General features: G+C 34.0%; 3 protein-coding genes across 3 annotated transcripts; 2 read left to right on the forward strand and 1 right to left on the reverse strand.

Moving 5' to 3' along the window:
- The first annotated feature begins 499 nt into the window (after positions 1-499).
- On the forward strand, positions 500-11,891 carry LOC110643921 (protein GAMETE EXPRESSED 2). Its single transcript, XM_058143836.1, is given in 18 exon segments — positions 500-756; positions 826-1,161; positions 1,543-1,881; positions 2,395-2,721; positions 3,099-3,299; positions 3,381-3,466; positions 3,545-3,683; positions 5,892-6,200; positions 7,301-7,425; positions 7,660-7,877; positions 7,995-8,222; positions 9,748-9,977; positions 10,349-10,596; positions 10,646-10,802; positions 11,048-11,211; positions 11,403-11,497; positions 11,618-11,696; positions 11,698-11,891. Coding segments are annotated over 18 exon segments (3,420 nt in total). The 5' UTR covers positions 500-665; the 3' UTR covers positions 11,746-11,891.
- Positions 11,892-11,994: 103 nt separating this feature from the next.
- LOC131182988 (rust resistance kinase Lr10-like) lies at positions 11,995-15,004 on the reverse strand. The gene is made up of 4 exons (XM_058152564.1): positions 14,205-15,004; positions 13,759-13,821; positions 13,626-13,655; positions 11,995-13,551 (listed from the first exon to the last, which is right to left on the reverse strand). Exons 1-4 carry the CDS (start codon positions 14,959-14,961, stop codon positions 12,278-12,280), a joined length of 2,124 nt encoding a protein of 707 aa, XP_058008547.1. The 5' UTR covers positions 14,962-15,004; the 3' UTR covers positions 11,995-12,277.
- Positions 15,005-15,487: 483 nt separating this feature from the next.
- On the forward strand, positions 15,488-16,781 carry LOC131182990 (putative RING-H2 finger protein ATL21A). Its single transcript, XM_058152573.1, has 4 exons — positions 15,488-16,178; positions 16,349-16,375; positions 16,467-16,618; positions 16,716-16,781. The coding sequence occupies exons 1-4, from the start codon at positions 15,488-15,490 to the stop codon at positions 16,779-16,781; spliced, it is 936 nt and encodes a 311-aa protein (XP_058008556.1).
- Positions 16,782-16,802: the final 21 nt, after the last annotated feature.

Raw genomic sequence — 16,802 nt, forward strand, 5'->3', positions numbered from 1 at the left:
GGCCTAGGATTTGAAGCCTTCGGTTTCACGCTCGCAAGTTCGCGTTCTTTGCTCTTTGGTCTTCTCTATTTGTTTCTTCTACATTGCCAAGATCCGTGACACCAACAAGAAAATCATTATACATAAATGACCTGGTGCTGTAACCAATTGTTGCTCTTTATATATATATTTTTTAAAATTTTATTTTAATTAAAAATAATAAATAATTTTTAAATGAATATGCTCGTTCAATTTAATTTATTTTTTATTTTTTATCTAAATTTATTAAAAATTTAAATTTAATTTTATTCAAAAATTAAAAATTAAGGATTACATTTCATGATTAAAAAAAATTAATTTCTTAATTTTGAAGTTAATTTTTTTAATTTTTTAATTTAATTTTAAATATTAAGAAGTTTAATTTTTTTTTAAATTTTGAATTAAATTAAATTTAAATTGAAATTTTATATTAAATTAGAAAAAAAATTGAAAATAGAGCGAATTGGATGTATAATCCAGTTTTAAGGGAAAAAAAAAAAAACCAAACACTACGACCCACGTTCTCAACGGTTGGTAACCGTCGATAACTGCTCCGAAATCAGTCCAATCGATAAGCATCATCACTTTCAAAGGTTTAATCTTTCCATGCAAATGCGAGTTTCAGGTTCTTTCTCTCTCAATCAATTATGGCAATTCAAGTTCGCTTATGTAGTACTCTCATTTCCCTCCTGGGTTTCCTTTCCCTCTCCTCCCTTGCATTTGAATCATCAACCTCAGGTATCCTATGATTACCACTTGTTTCAAAATTTGTGATGAAGAAACTTGAAATCCTTTAATCTCTCGCAGATAAAGCACAAGTTCCAAATTTCGCTTTCAGTTGGTTAAATGACAACAACAAATTCCAAGCTGGGGATACAGCAGCCATAAAGATCATAGTACTGGGAGAGTTTGACAGTAAAGGAAATGTTTCACTTGATAAAAGTGCTTTCAATCCTACCCTTACAGTTAATGGGAAGAGAGGAAATAATTCTTTTGTGTCTGGGGTTTTCCTGGATACTGCAGGGGATACCAGTACCTGGAGAATTCTCTTCACTCCAATCAGGGTTGGGGTTTTTAATGTCTTTATCAATGATGACTCTTTCAAAGTATTTGATTCATCTCTCCATTTCGAAACTGTGCCAGGTCCTAATATGCAATTTTTAGCATTTAACTTCTATTTTCGCGTCTAAGGTAGAACTTGATTTATGATAAACGTTTTCCCTGGGAATGATTAGTAAGTGAAGGCAATTCGTTATTTTAATTATTTTGGCTTTACTTGCTGTTTTTTAATTAAGGAAAGCTGAATTTTTTTTGCAAGCATATGTAAAATGTAATCATGTTAAATTATTGGTGAAGTGCTATTGTTTGTTTTAACACTTGTGCTATTGCTCAGTATTATAATGCTTTGCAAATCATCTCTTTGTGAAATGTTATTATTGACTGATATATATTTTTCAAGGACTTTTATATTGTCAAGTACATGTAAAGATGCATACTAACTGCAGTTGCTAATTCCGATTCAAGGTAAAATTTATCCATCTGTCTGCATAGCTTCATGGATGGGATTTTTAAACGAGTTTGAAGTTGGGGAGAGAGCTACAGTTTTTATTGCTCCTAGAGATGCATTTGGGAATAATGTTTCTTCAACTCGTGAAGAATTGCATCCCTATAATTTTACATTGTGTGCACTTTATGCAAATGGTTCCCTTGCTAATGTGCTAAACATCACTCATATTGGCTGGAATGAGCTTGGTTTTATTAACATTGAGTTTATTGTGGCAAAAGCTGGAAACCGTCTATTGCATGTGAAAGGAGGAAATCAAACCTTGAATGGCTGTCCACTTCCATTGAAGGTGAATCCAGGTGATTGTGCTGTAGCTCCTCATTTGTTCATAACTTGTATTTAGAGGGATTAATTTTGCAAATAAGAGTTGGTTTTTCATCAATTCATTACTTACTCAGTTAGGTCTTTCTTTCTGAAGATGTTGAAATTGATGAAATCAATTGGTATATTATAAACTTACAATGCATAACTCTACATTGTCTTGAAGTCCATTCTCGTTACAATGCCATAAACAGTTGCATTATTTCTGTGAATTTTGAGGAACTCTCTTACTCTGTCTTATCAGTTTCTATATGACACATAACAAATTTCATTGAGAAATGCATAATTTATACTGGGGAAGAGAAGGGTAAAATCTAGAAAACTCATTAGTATTTCTTTGTATCCAAATTGTGTTTCTGGTACAACTCCCAAGCCCAAGTTGAAAATGTTGCTGTTGATTCTGCTTGACGTGAACCAACATATAATCTTAGTTTTATCTTGTTAAAAGCATGAAGTTATGTGTGTTTTTTTTTTGAACGGTCTTTTTGCAGGGCCTCTGGATGTTTCCAACTGCCTGCCAAAATGGAAGTTTGAGACAAATGCTTGGCAAATATTTTCCAAAATGGAAATTTTTATTCATCAACAAGATCAGTATGGGAATCTTGTTTCTGGATTATACGAATTTGATGCTGATATTATTGAAAAAGATACAAATCTGTCTATACCTGTCGCAGATTTGTACTTTGAAGACATGGTACCAGGAATACAGTTATTCTCTTTCAGTCTATTGGAACCAGGAAACTTCTTGCTCACTATATCTAATTTGAAGCATAATAGAAGCATCTCCAATATGCCATTTGCTTATACTGTCTTTATAGGTATGCTCAACATATCTGCTAATTATGTTATTGGAAAATCTGATGGTGCTAGTGTTGAGCTCTTGCCTTCCTCTACCCTACTCCCCTCATATCAATACTTCTTTTCCTTTTCCTTTCTAAAATGCGACAAATTTTTAGTCTGCTATTTATTGATTATGGCTGTTGCCATTGGCAAGGATGCCAAATTAAGGTTTGATTATACACCATAAATAATTGTCATATTTTGTTTTGTGTTATTCCCACGCCTTCCCCCCACACCCCCCCCCCCTAACTCTACATCATTTGGAGTCATTTCATCTTTGATGCTTCTAGTGCTTATGTATATATATGTTACTATTTCTTTGAAACAAATGCAAATTTACGTTTCAATTGAACAGTTTATTGTGATGGATCAGCCAGCATTGTCAACGGATCCGGTTTAAATGATTCCGTTGCTGGTGAAATTGCACAGTTTTTGGTTTATTTGATTGACATTTATCAATATCCTGCTTTTGTTGAACTAGGAAGTATTAAAGTGCAGATTGTTAGGGAGAATGATTCCTATAATGTGCAGCCAAGCATCTTTCCAATCATCCATGGTATCTGCTATTTATAATTTCTTCCCTTTTGATGAACAATTTTAGCAGAGGTTCACGAGGAGGCATGCATCTCTTGAATAGGGAATGGACCTGCTCAAGAACTCAGCTATGCTACTATCAGCCAAACAGAAATTTCTCCTGCACCATCTGATGTTCCAAGGAACATTGTAAGTTGTGTACTTATATATTTCCTTCTGGTCATTGTTGAGAATTCTGACGTTCTTTTCTTCTTCTCTTTTATTCAGTCTGCTGGACACTCGGAAGTTCTGGCCAGTGCTTTTAATGTGATTTATACTGCTGAGAAGAGTGGAATCTGTGAAATATATGTATTTTGTGGAAATATTTTACTGAGTGGTCACTCATTCAGAAAGGAAGTTAGAGCAGGTATAGTAAGTCTTTTAGATTTTTTTTTGTGTTAGCGTCATTTTTATTTTCCCTTTCTGCCTTTAGCGGTTGTGAACAAAAATGTTTCCCTTTCAATTTTTATAGTTAATAATGCTTTAGATATTAAAATGTGGGTAAGAAGCAAATTATTTGGAATGTTATTATGCTTTTCACATTTGCTTAATTAGTGTGAGAAGAAAAATAATCCTAGAATAATTTTCATAACAATTTGATATTCTAAGCTAATTTGGCACTTGCACTAGAATCCATGGTTTTCAAAACCGGACAGGACTGGACTGGGATATCTAGGAATCAGACCACTGACAGATCTGGTCTGGGTTTAAAAATGGGTTTCTTTCTTCCTCAGTAAAAAAAAAAATGTCTTGTCTATTGGGGGTGTTGGACACTTGAACTCATGACTTGTAGAAGAATTTTTTTTTTTCATCAAACCAACCTATTTCCTTAGCAATAAGGGTATGAATAATTTATCTAGTTGGTGTAAACTTGAATCATTTTTTTTTTACCATTTATATTTATAATAAAAATTTTTATCTATTTATTATGCTATAAAATTTTAATATATCAAAATTTATTTTTAACTAATATAAAAATTTATTATTGTGAAAATTTTTTTCTTATTTTTAATTATATATTATTATTATTATTATTATTCAAAAAATAAAATTCCAAACATGAATTTAAATTATTTTTAAGAAAAAAGTTTATATAGAATTCAACTAGCTTTATTTTAACAATTATTAATAAAATATATCAAACTAGTAATTGTAATAATACACTATCATTATTATTATTATTATTGTTATTATTATTATTTTTGAAGAGACTATTAATTTAATAATATATAATTAATATATATATATATATATATATATATATATATATATATATATATATATATAAGAATGAGTCAATAGAAAACTAGAGCTTTGGAGAAGTACTCTAGAGTCAAAGGACTTTAAGTTAAGTAGAACGAAAACAGAATACATGCATTGCAAGTTCACTGAAGGCCAAACTGGAGATAGGGAAGGATTTAGTTTGGATGGAGTGGTACTGTCCCAAAGTAATCACTTTAAATATCTCGGCTCAGTCCTTTAAGTAGATGGGGGATGTGAGGAGAATGTTAGTCATAGGATTAAAGCCGAATGGTTGAAGCGGAGACGTGCCACGGGAGTTTTATGTGATCACAAGATTCTCAATAATTTGAAAGGAAAATTTTACCGTACAATCATACGACTGGCCATGTTATACAGTAGTGAGTGTTGGACACTGAAGGAGGTGTATGTGTCTAAGATAAGAGTTGCAGAGATGAGAATGTTAAGGTGGATGAGTGGCCATGCTAGACTAGATAAAGTTCGTAATGAGAGTATTAGAGAAAAGGTAGGAGTGGTGCCAATTGAGAATAAGTTGAGAGAAGGGAGATTGAGGTGGTTTGGTCATGTGAAGCGTAGACATACGGAGGCTCCAGTTAGACAAGTAGAGCACATTAAGTTAGAGGACAGAAAGAAAAAAAAGAGGTAGACCTAAATTGACTTGGAGGAGAGTAGTACAATATGACCTAGAAGCATTACATATTTCTGAGGATTTAATCCAAAATCGTTTAGAGTGGAGAAAGCGAATTCATATAGCCGACCCCAAATTTTTGGGATAAAGGCTTAGTTGAGTTGAGTTGAGTTGAGTATAGTATATATATTTTAAATTTATACCGATTAGACTCTGTTCAACCTTAAACTCTTAGCACTTTTGCCTTTACTTGTTCAATAATCAGGTTTGAAAACCTTAATACAATCATAGCATACATTTGGGTTCATGTAGGCAACCCCTGCAATTTATGAATAAAAAATATCCACGTTTGATTTTAAAGTGTAGGTTAAAGTGCACTCGTGTCTTTGTAACTTAAAATACCTCATGAATGATTGAACAATGTAAAATTTAGTCACTTATTTTATTTTATTTTATTTTATTTTATGAAAACAAAAGGCGTGTAGTTGAACTTCAAGACAATAAATCCTTAGTTTTTATTTTAATGTTTCATTTTACACTTGTGGTTGTTATTCATTGGTGTAGTTGGCTTTTTTCCTTCATGTTTTATTTTTTATTGCTTGATCTATAATGGTGGCAATCTCAAATAATTGCATACTATAAGTTTCTCCCTTGATATGTAACTAAAGTTTTTCTCACTTTTCGTAGGTGAGGTTAATGTATCTCTTTCAAAAGTTGTGAAATTTGCTCCCAAGGTGCCAAAGCTTACTGAGAATGAAATATGGGTCCAATTGATGGACACATTTTCTAATCCTGTCCTGTCCCAACAGTCACTGCTGAAACTAGAGATTGCTTCAGTCAACAGGTCTGGTTTTTCGACTGGGATGTTTGTAGATAATGATGATGGGTCATATACTTGTCAATATATGGCTAGAGATGTTGGAACCTATGAGATGTGTGTTTCATTTGATGGCATACGTTTCTCACCGTGCCCTTTTGGGGTCAATGTGTATGGTGGTAAGTTATAACAGCATCAATACATAGTAATCTCTCTTCACTATAAACTATCATTAATGTATATACTTTAGGATTTGGTGGTGTCTTTGGTATAGCAAGATGAACTTGATTTTTCCTCTTAGTATGTGATTTGAAGATGTTTAAAGTTTGTTTAAGGTTTATAGGAAACTATCATTGGAATTCTATGAAAAATGACAAAGCACTTTATATTCATCGGTTTCTAATTGGTAGAAATGCCTGATTTGATTTGTTTTTAAAGCCATGAGATAGTATGTTATCTCAAGTAGGGAGGCCAAAAGGCTTGTGCTAGGTGCAAATTAAGGTGATCAACTCTTTTTTGAAATTTTATTCAACAAAATATGATAATTATCATGTGTAGCATTGATTTTTGAGTGCAGCAGCAGCTTTGGTAAAAGGAAATTTAATAAGAGTATGGATTTATAAGGATGATATATGCAAGAAACATAATTTTGAGGCAACATATGTTTTCTTACTTGGGCAATTTAAAGAACCCTCTTGATATACATTTTTGTTGGAGATATATCATATTCCATTTAAAAATAGACTAAAGTTGTTTTATTTGACATCTCTGTTAGAGGTTGGTCAATGGAACAATAACACAGAGACTCAAATTTAAGTGAATTTAGAAATTATAACCTATATAATGCATGTTGACAAAAAAAAAAAAAAAAGAAAAAAAAGGAGCAAGGTGTAGATTATGTAAACACAGGAGATTTTGGTAATTTTCCACACTTTTAACTGTATACATACTATTATTCTTTTCCCCTCTTTCCAACTGCATGTAAGAAGATCTCCATTCAGTAAAGGCTATTTAGTGGGATAAAATTATGAGATCAGTGATTTATCTGTTTGAACATCAAAGATAAAATTCATGAACATAGTTATCTGAATGGGGGACAATGAGACATTTCAGCACTTTCTGCATGGAAGTGATGTATTTGTAATTGCCATGGTGGACATACCAGAATTTTTTTTTTATACCATTTCTACATGATGGGCGCTCTAAATTGTAATTTGTTTTCCATTAGATGGATAAAATTTGATATTTTTCTAAGATAGCTGGTTTCAATGTTTTCCAGGTGAATATTTTCCTAAAGCTTACGATGATAAAATTTCTGTGTGGGAGGATGAGTCTATTGCTTTTGATGTTTTCGCAAATGATTACTTTGCTGGACACAATGCAAGCATTGTTGAATTTTTGAAAGTAAGACAATTATTGTAGTTTTTTTATAATGTCTTTTCTTTTCTTGCAAATAGTAGGATCACATTATTTTCATGTTCCTAATGTTATTCCATCTGCAACTGCAATTATTTTTACATGGTTAGCTATTATGACATTCGTCAGTTTGCATTTGAGATTATGCTTATATTGCTGATTTATTTCTTGGAAGAGCTTGCTTGGAAAATTGACATACTGTTTTGCATTGTAATTTGTCAGCCAGATTATGGTTCACTTTTACAGGATGGACATTTCTTTAGATATACCCCCTATCAAAATTATTATGGGAGTGACTCTTTTATGTATACAATATCGGACGTAAATGGCAATCTTGCTTCTGCTGCTGTAAACATTTCTGTTCTTAATATCCCACCCCAGTTTATTTCATCTCCAAGTCAACTGCAAGCAACTGAGGACATGATAAGCCCCAGATATGGGTACATCACCATTTCTCATTAAACTTTATTTTTGTTGTTAGTAATTTGAAATTTTATATTGGCTGATGTTTTACTGGATTTATGCTCTTCTGATGTTATGATTCTTGTGCATTGCAGTGGTTTCTCAGGGTTTGAGATTAGGTCTTCTGATCCAATGGAGAACATTTCTGTCACTCTTAGAGCAGACTCTGGAACTCTGTTTTTGTCTCCTATGCTGATGCAATTTTGGCATCCAATTTGGGGGGAATTTTCTGTCAAGAAAGAAGATGATGAAGCAAAGAGTTTGACATTAGAGGGGTCTGTAGATTTGATGAATCTAGCACTTCAGTCAATTCAATACCTCAGGTACTATCTACTTATCCTATTGTTTAGATTCGAGAAGTCATTGGACCAGTAGTCCAATGAGTGCCTGTCTGATAATGCCATATTAGGGAGTTGAGCACCTTCTTCCCCTTACTGATCTTAAAAAAAAGTTTTTCTCCATGATACAGTCAATGATTTTTGCTTATGTTCCTTTTTTAAAGTGAAAGGGAAGTTTCATGAATCTACAATCTCATAAGAAAATGACCATCATCTCAACGTAGAAAGGATTTACATGGGATAAAATGGAAGGATAAAGCAGTTAAATATTAGTTAAGTTTGGAAATTTGATTATCTGTGGTTTATTGAACAGTTTTGCGATACATGGATTGTCAACTCAACTCAACTCAACTCAACTCTGCCTTTATTCCAAAGATTTAGGGTCGGCTATATGGATTCGCTTTCTCCACTCTAAACGATTTTGGGTTAAATCCTCAGAAATGTGTAATGCTTCTAGGTCATGTTGTACTACTCTCCTCCAAGTCAATTTAGGTCTACCCCTTTTTTTCTTTCTATCCTTTAACCTAATGTGCTCTACTTGTCTAACTGGAGCCTCCGTATGTCTACGCTTCACATGACCAAACCATCTCAATCTCCCTTCTCTCAACTTATCTTCAATTGGCACCACTCCTACCTTTTCTCTAATACTCTCATTACGGACTTTATCTAGTCTAGTATGGCCACTCATCCACCTTAATATTCTCATATCTGCAACTCTTATCTTAGACGCATACGACTCTTTTAGTGCCCAACACTCACTACCATATAACATAGCCGGTCGTATGGCTGTACGGTAAAATTTTTCTTTCAACTTATTGGGAATTTTACGATCACATAAAACTCCTGTGGCACGTCTCCACTTCAACCATCCGGCTTTAATCCTATGACTAACATCCTCCTCACATCCCCCATCTACTTGAAGGACTGAGCCTAGATATTTAAAGTGATTACTTTGGGACAATATCACTCCATTCAAATTAACTCCTTCCCTATCACCAGTTTGGCCTTCACTGAACTTGCAATGCATGTATTCTGTCTTCGTTCTACTTAACTTAAAACCCTTTGATTCTAGAGTACTTCTCCAAAGCTCTAGCTTTCTATTGACTCCTTCTCGTGTCTCATCTATCAAAACAATATCATCCGCAAACAACATGCACCAAGGAATACTCTCTTGTATATGTTTCGTCAATTCATCTAAAACTAATGTAAAAAGGTAAGGGCTTATGGCTGATCCTTGGTGTAATACTTTGGAACCTAATGCCCATCTAATGTTAAGAAAAGTAAGAAAAAAACAGATGAATTATTTCAATTAAAAGGAAATAATAGGAATAGGAAAGGAGGTAGAGAAGTAGTTGTATTCACATTTTATAGCTTTTAAATTTTGTTTGCAGGATAATAGAGCGGCACCAATGTTCCTTGATGTTTTTGTGGCATAAATCTCTCTCAACTTTATATATTCATGGTCTGGTCTTTAGTATGTGCCATTAACTTTTTTCCCCACCTTAATCAGAAATGATAATTTCAGTGGTGATGATACTGTTCGTGTTTCTGCCGGCAACAAGAATGGGATAAATGATTTAGCAGTTCCAGCTTTTGTGGAACCTATCAATGATCCTCCATTTATTAACGTTCCCAAATTTATCACATTGAAGGGCAATGAGGATGAGTCACTGATCTTTAACAAAGCTAGAGACAAGTTTGAGTTTTGTGTTGGAGATCCAGATCTTCTTAACTTCCCTGGTATAAATATGGATGTTTTCTTTAAACATTGGAATTGATCGTACATGAAAAATTTTATACTAAATCTAAAGAGAATTGTACTTCTTTGAAAGTTAAATTTGCTAATTTGAAGTTTAAGTCGCTTTATCCATAAATGATAAATTTCAAATCGAGTGAATTGCATTAGTATCTGAATCGGAAGTTCTACTGACAACTTAATGGTAGAATTTTCCATTCTTAATGGTAATCAAACTAGCTAGATGGAAATTAAGAAAAATCTACTCTTTTTTTTTTTAAGGGAAAGTGGCGGACTTTTTAGGTCTTAAAATTAAGGTAGACTTGTTAGAAATGTCTTTTGGGTAGTTTATTTTCTGTTTGTTGGTATGTTTCAGGCAAAGAGTCTCGCTTTATAGTCGCATTTTCTGTTGAAGTTGATGATGGATTTTTGGTAACCAGCCTACCAGCTGAAGTTATAGATACAACTGAACTGAGGCTAATGAATAGCTATCAATGGCAACCTCTTCAGACATACAACTGAAGAAATATAAATTCCAGGCTAGTGTATCTGGTTTAAAAGTGTGAGAAGATACACTTTACTTTTATTATTTTTTTTAATATACTGCTTAAATTAAGCATCCATTTGTTAATAGACTTGATTTTCTTTTCTTATGTTTCTTTTTGGAGGATAGGGTGGAGAAAATGGTGCTGTTTTGACGCTGAAATTAAATGATATGGGACATTATGGTTGTTATTCAGATTGTGCTGACAATATTTCAATGCCTTTACATGTCAAGGCTTCTGTAAATCTTATCCGAAAAAGGCCAATGAGTTCATTGGCAGTTCATAGTAAGTGACAATCTTAAAAATTTTCTTCCAGAACTTGCTTTATTTTATTTGAGATTACTTTTTTATTATTTTTAATTCTATTAGATGTTAGAAACTTGCCTTATTTTTATGAATTATCGAGTCAAACTGCGTCTGTTTGAAGTAATAACTTGTTATGAGCACTGCATTACTGAATATTGCAAAGTGAAGGACATAAATTTTTTTGTATTTAGTAAACTCAGATTAATTTCATTCTGTGGGTGCAGCCCTTGGATCAGCTGTCATTATTGAATTTCTTATGGTTCTCTCTTTTGGAGTAGTACTTCTATTCTTCACATGCAAATGTGCAATTCTTCTTGTGAATGAAAGAAGCAGCTGCAAATTCCAAAACTCTAAACAGTCTGGTTTGCGAAATTTTCAAAAGGAATCTGTAAGTGGGCATTGGGATTTGATTTTCACATGTATTTTGAGGCATTTTAACATTAGCTAGCTCATTCTTCCTTTTGTTGATGATGTCCTCCAGCTGAACTAGTACATTTTTCCCATAATACTGTTACATATAATTTTTGGATGTTGTACTTAGAGCACAAGTTTTAATGTTGCTTGAATTATCTTACGCAGTCAAGGGTTGATTTATCTGAGAAAACAACTGAATTCACTGGTGGTTGTTCTCGACTTCTCTCACTCTTCCATCGACCTTTGAACTTTCGACAGCGGTGACTAGCTAATGACAGGACATTTTGGAAATGGATTCATAGCTAGGGTAGAGAAACGAGTTTGAGCTTTTCTTACACATTTTGGCTTCACTAACAAACATTTTTTTTGCGAATTTGCAGCTCTTGCCGTCACTTTGGAGTCAGAGAATCTGGCCTGGATGTACATAGCCCCTCTCAATCTACTAGTGGTCACCGTCTGAAAAACTCTGCCTAGTTTTATGCCACTTGCTATTGAGAAGGTTTCATAAACAAGAAGTTGATCTATTGTGTAAAATTATAAACCATGCGATGTAGACATTGAAGGAATTCAGAAAACATTAGATTGTTTTACTACTGTTATTGAAACATATGTCTATTCCTTATTCTGCATGCAAGGATTTGCACATTCTGAAGATGCTTTAACTCAAATAAGTTTTTTTTTTTTTACCCAAACTCTTTTGTTCATATACACGAGTTTCCTGTGCTTTATTCCAAAAAGTGAAATCACATGACCTATGTTAGAAGTGATGATTAGATATTGGAGCTTAAAGCTTAAGAAGCAATCGCTGCATGGAAAAACAAAACCAACAAATAGTGAAACATCTGCAAATGCATTATCATTAGGTTTAGAAGAACCACAAATACGATGCAAATAAAGGTAGCTTGCACTTGCAAGTTAAAAACAGAATCATTACAAACTATCATCAAGTCATTAATCAACTCTAGTGTTTACAGCAATTTAAAAGGATGCAAGATGAAGAAGATTTCTGTTCTACCATTTAAAATGGAAAGACTACTCTTTCAACGGGTGGCATGTTGGCCTTCCCCTGCACTGAGCAGAATATTTCCTATGTGTCCTCCCGAATTTTCAGCCAAGCTATTTGATTCTGTAAACTCATCTGATGTTAATGACAATCTTCCCCCATCCGTAATCATTGAATCTGCAGGAAATAGAACAGGCCTGGGAGGCATTTGTAGGCTTTCAAAATCTCCTTCAAGCATCTCTATAACTTTGTTCATTGCAGGACGATCAGAAGGTTGAAACTGTACGCACCATAATCCTGTTATCATCATTTTCCTAGCTTTTATATTTTCCTCCTTTTCTATATCTTCTATTGGTAAGTTTCCACTAGAGAGTTGGTCATGAAGCCGATATGGACTGTAAACGTCACTTAAACTTTCAACAAATGCATTTACTTTCTTCTCTCTGTCCGCCATTTCTAACACCAATTGTCCAAAGCTATACACATCTGCTTTATATGAGACACGTTCAATGTTTTTGTAGAATTTGTTTCTATAGAATATCTCTGGTGCCATATATCCTACTGTTCCCCTTTCAGCTGTAAGAGATGGAATGCTCCCCTTGGTTGGATAAAATTTAGCAATCCCAAAATCAGATATCTTTGGAGTGAAATTTTCATCCAAAAGAATGTTGTGAGGTTTGATATCAAAATGAAGGATTTGCATGTCACAACCTCGATGTAGATATTCAATGCCACCAGCAACTCCAAGGGATATCTCATATAGTTTTTCCCAACTTAAAGAAATGGATCCTTCATGACAAGTAATATAATTATTAAGAGATCCTTTAGACATGAATTCATATATAAGAGCTCGTCTTGATCCCTCGGCACAAAAACCAATTAGTTTTACCACATTAACATGGTGAATCTTCCCAATAGTAGCAACTTCATTAATAAAATCTTGTCCATCAGCTTTAGATTTATCCAATATTTTCACTGCAGCAAATTGACCACTACGAAGCTTTCCTTTATACACAGAACCAAAGCCTCCTTCTCCCAACTTTTCCTTGAAACCTCTAGTAATCTTCTTAATGTCCGAGTAAGAATATCTTATCGGCAAAAGGTTATTATGGGTTTGTAGGAATTCCTCAATTGTGTCATATTCCGACCGATGTTTCCTTCGCCATTTGAATACAAGAAAAGCAATTACAAATGGAAGTCCAAACAAAGCTCTTCCACCCAAAAACTTTCCTGCATTTACGAAGCAGTCAAGAGAGACAACGCAAGAGTTACGTTTATAGAAGTACAAGGTTTTCATGTGTGTCGTGTGTTCTTATGTTGTCTCTATATGTAAATATGATACTGATATATTTTCAGATTCATTAAAGAAAGTTCTTAGTTCTTACCAATAACAATGAATGTCGATGGGTACTCAACTGCGGAAAATGTAGGGAAAATTACTGATGTTGACATTCAATAAAAAGAAATAATTAATTAAATATGATCACGTATCATGTAATGAATGGGGAGAGACCTTACATTCGATTGCATTGACGATCGTACTGATTCCATACGTCAATGCACTCAGCAGATCATGTATACCTTCATTAATCAATAGAAAACAATAGTATCATATAAGAAATCCAAACATGATTTATTTAAAATCCGATCTACCTGATTGTAGATGACTTGTAATTTATTTAAAATCACATTTGATTTGAAATGATACAAATTTAAATGAGTGGCAAAATTGATTTCATGATAACAAAGTTAGAGAATTATTGATAAATAATTTTTTGGTGAAATTTTTTATAGCTCACACTTAAAAAAAAAAGAAACTGACGGCATTCATTTTAAAAAATATATTAATCAATATGGTTATCTCATTAACAACTAATTTTGATTTGATATTCTGTTAGAAAAATTGATTTGATAAATAATAATTATATATTATAAAAAAATAGATGAAAATATTAAATACTTACTGAAGTGGTCATTAGTGTCCAGGAGGATTGGCAAAGGGTAGTAGCGCCAGAAAAGCTCAAACCCATATGCAAGTTGCCTGTGAATTTCAACGCAGGATATATTATTATTATCCTTGTTCTCGAAAGCCTTTTCATCTGGAAGCAAAGATATCATCTCCACGCTGCACAACTCCATCAAATCAGATACCTTGGTATCTTCATCTATAATCTTCGCATAAGTAAATGTCTTCAAAGCAGAACCTCCATTAATGCAAGTAGAACAGTTCAGGTAAGATGGGGAGTACACTGGATTTGGGCACTTTATGAAACTAATTATGGTTATTGAATACAATCTGAAGTATCGATCATCTCCCTCCGAGAAGTTGCTAGGAGTTAAAGGAAAACGAGGAATGGAGGAGCAATCATCTGGGTTGATGCCATCATCCACCAGTCGGATAGTGAAGTTATCGTAGTTGATGGCCTGCACATAGTATCTTCCTCTGAATAGATTCAACACTGTGATATTATTTTCACAAGAAAGCTCATATCCATGTATTCCGCAATGGTTTGGATCAGTTTGTAATCGGAAAGGGTAACTAATGTTGTGGATATCCCCACATGAAGAAGGAGGACAGTGATTTGTTTCCGTAGCATTGCAAATTATTTGGGTGATAAGCAGCAAAACAAAGATGAGTCTTTCTCTAATCATGGCAGAACAGAGAGGTGTTTCTTTTGTCTGCTTTGAAGAAAGATGAATGCTTGGTATTGGGGTTCCCATATATGGACTAAGAAAGATTTTTTTTTTCTTTTTTAAAAAGTATTTTTATATATATATATATATATATATATATGTATTTGAAGGGAGGGGGAGGATATTGGGTTTGTCAAAAATACCATTCATTTTTTAAATTAATTATAATTATATTTTTATTCTCAACTCAACTCAACTAACATTTTATCTCAAAAATTTGAGATTGGCTATATGGATTCGCTTTCTCCACTCTAAACGATTTTGGTTAAATCCTAACTCCTAGTACCACTCTCCTCCAAGTCAATTTAGGTCTACTCCTTCTTTTTCTTTCTATCCTCTAACCCCTAATGTGCTCTACTTGTCTAATTGTAACCTCCGTATGTCACGCTTCACATAACCAAACCACCTCAATCTCCCTTCTCTCAACTTATGTTAAGAGCTATCTCTATTATCCAAAGCTTTTTATATTAAAGAGTCCATCTGGATTATGTATAACAAAACCTTTATCCATTTGTAGTGTAGATTGTAGAAAGAGAGAAGAATATAGATACCAATGGTAGCGTGCTTGTTTCTCTTGTCCATTTTATTCCTTCACCATGGTGTAGGCCTTAATGATCAGTGCAGTACATCATCGTGTGGGATGCAAGGCCCACCTGTCCGATTTCCGTTCCGATTCAAAGGCAGGCAACCACTCCACTGTAGCTATCCTGCAGCTGGGTTTGATTTATCTTGCTCGCAGAATAACCATACTGTTTTGGAGCTGCCAAATTCATGGAAGCTCTTGGTGCAAGCAATTGATTACAACTTTCAAGTGATTAATGCAAGTTATTTAGATGGATTTTGCCTTCCAAGACGGCTTCTTTTTAACTCCAATCTCTCTGATATTTCTCCCTTCTTTTTTACGGATGAACTTGACTATAGTTATAACTTGTTTAATTGCCCTTTAAAAAAAGAACATTATTTACTCCAGCCAGTCTCTTGCCTAAGTGACCTTCGCCATCATGTCTACGCCATTCCTTCATATGCTTCTTTTCAAGACTTGGTTCCGTTGCTGTCTTGCTCCAAGCTACATAACATTTCAATAGTTGCAGAATATAGTCTCTATTCTCTGGAAAGGTTTCTTCATTTGAAATGGCACTATCCAAACTGTAGCTATTGTGAAGAAGAAGGCAAGTACTGCAGATTGAAGAGCAATACCACTGGATCTGAAACAGAATGCTACGGCATAATCAAACCAACTAAAGGTATGTTGTTTTCTGTTCATCGATCTGTTAACTCTCATCCCATCTTTGGATATGTATTGCCCACTAAAATACCACTTTCAATCCCTGCAATATTATTGGGAACTTGGTTATTATGAACTTGTAACAAGTACAGAACATGGAAATCTAAAAATGCCCTTTTCTTTTGGCAGGGTCCGCAATAAAGTTCATAGCAACAGGTTAGCCGACTGTGTATTTGCAATTTTATATACGGTTTTGTGGTTATCTGGAAGATGGGTTTTCTTGACTAAGATTGTATTATACGTACAGGGGCAGTCCTGGGTTCAATTTTTCTTGTAGTAGCAGCCATTCTATTCTACCGCAGACATAGATTCAACAGAATAGAAAGAGAATATCAGTCCAAGATTGAGAAATTTTTGGATGACTACAAATCTTTCAAGCCTGCTAGATATTCCTATGCCGTTATTAAGAGGATGACAAACCAATTCAAGGAAGAATTGGGCCAAGGAGCTTACGGAACTGTGTTCAGAGGAAAGCTATCTGATGAAATCATGGTAGCTGTTAAGGTCCTCAACAACTCCAAAGGAAATGGAGAGGAGTTCGTCAATGAAGTGGAAGCAATAGGCAAAATCCACCATGTCAATG

Source organism: Hevea brasiliensis, chromosome 1 (assembly GCF_030052815.1).
Source record: "Hevea brasiliensis isolate MT/VB/25A 57/8 chromosome 1, ASM3005281v1, whole genome shotgun sequence".
Taxonomy (NCBI): Eukaryota; Viridiplantae; Streptophyta; class Magnoliopsida; order Malpighiales; family Euphorbiaceae; genus Hevea; species Hevea brasiliensis.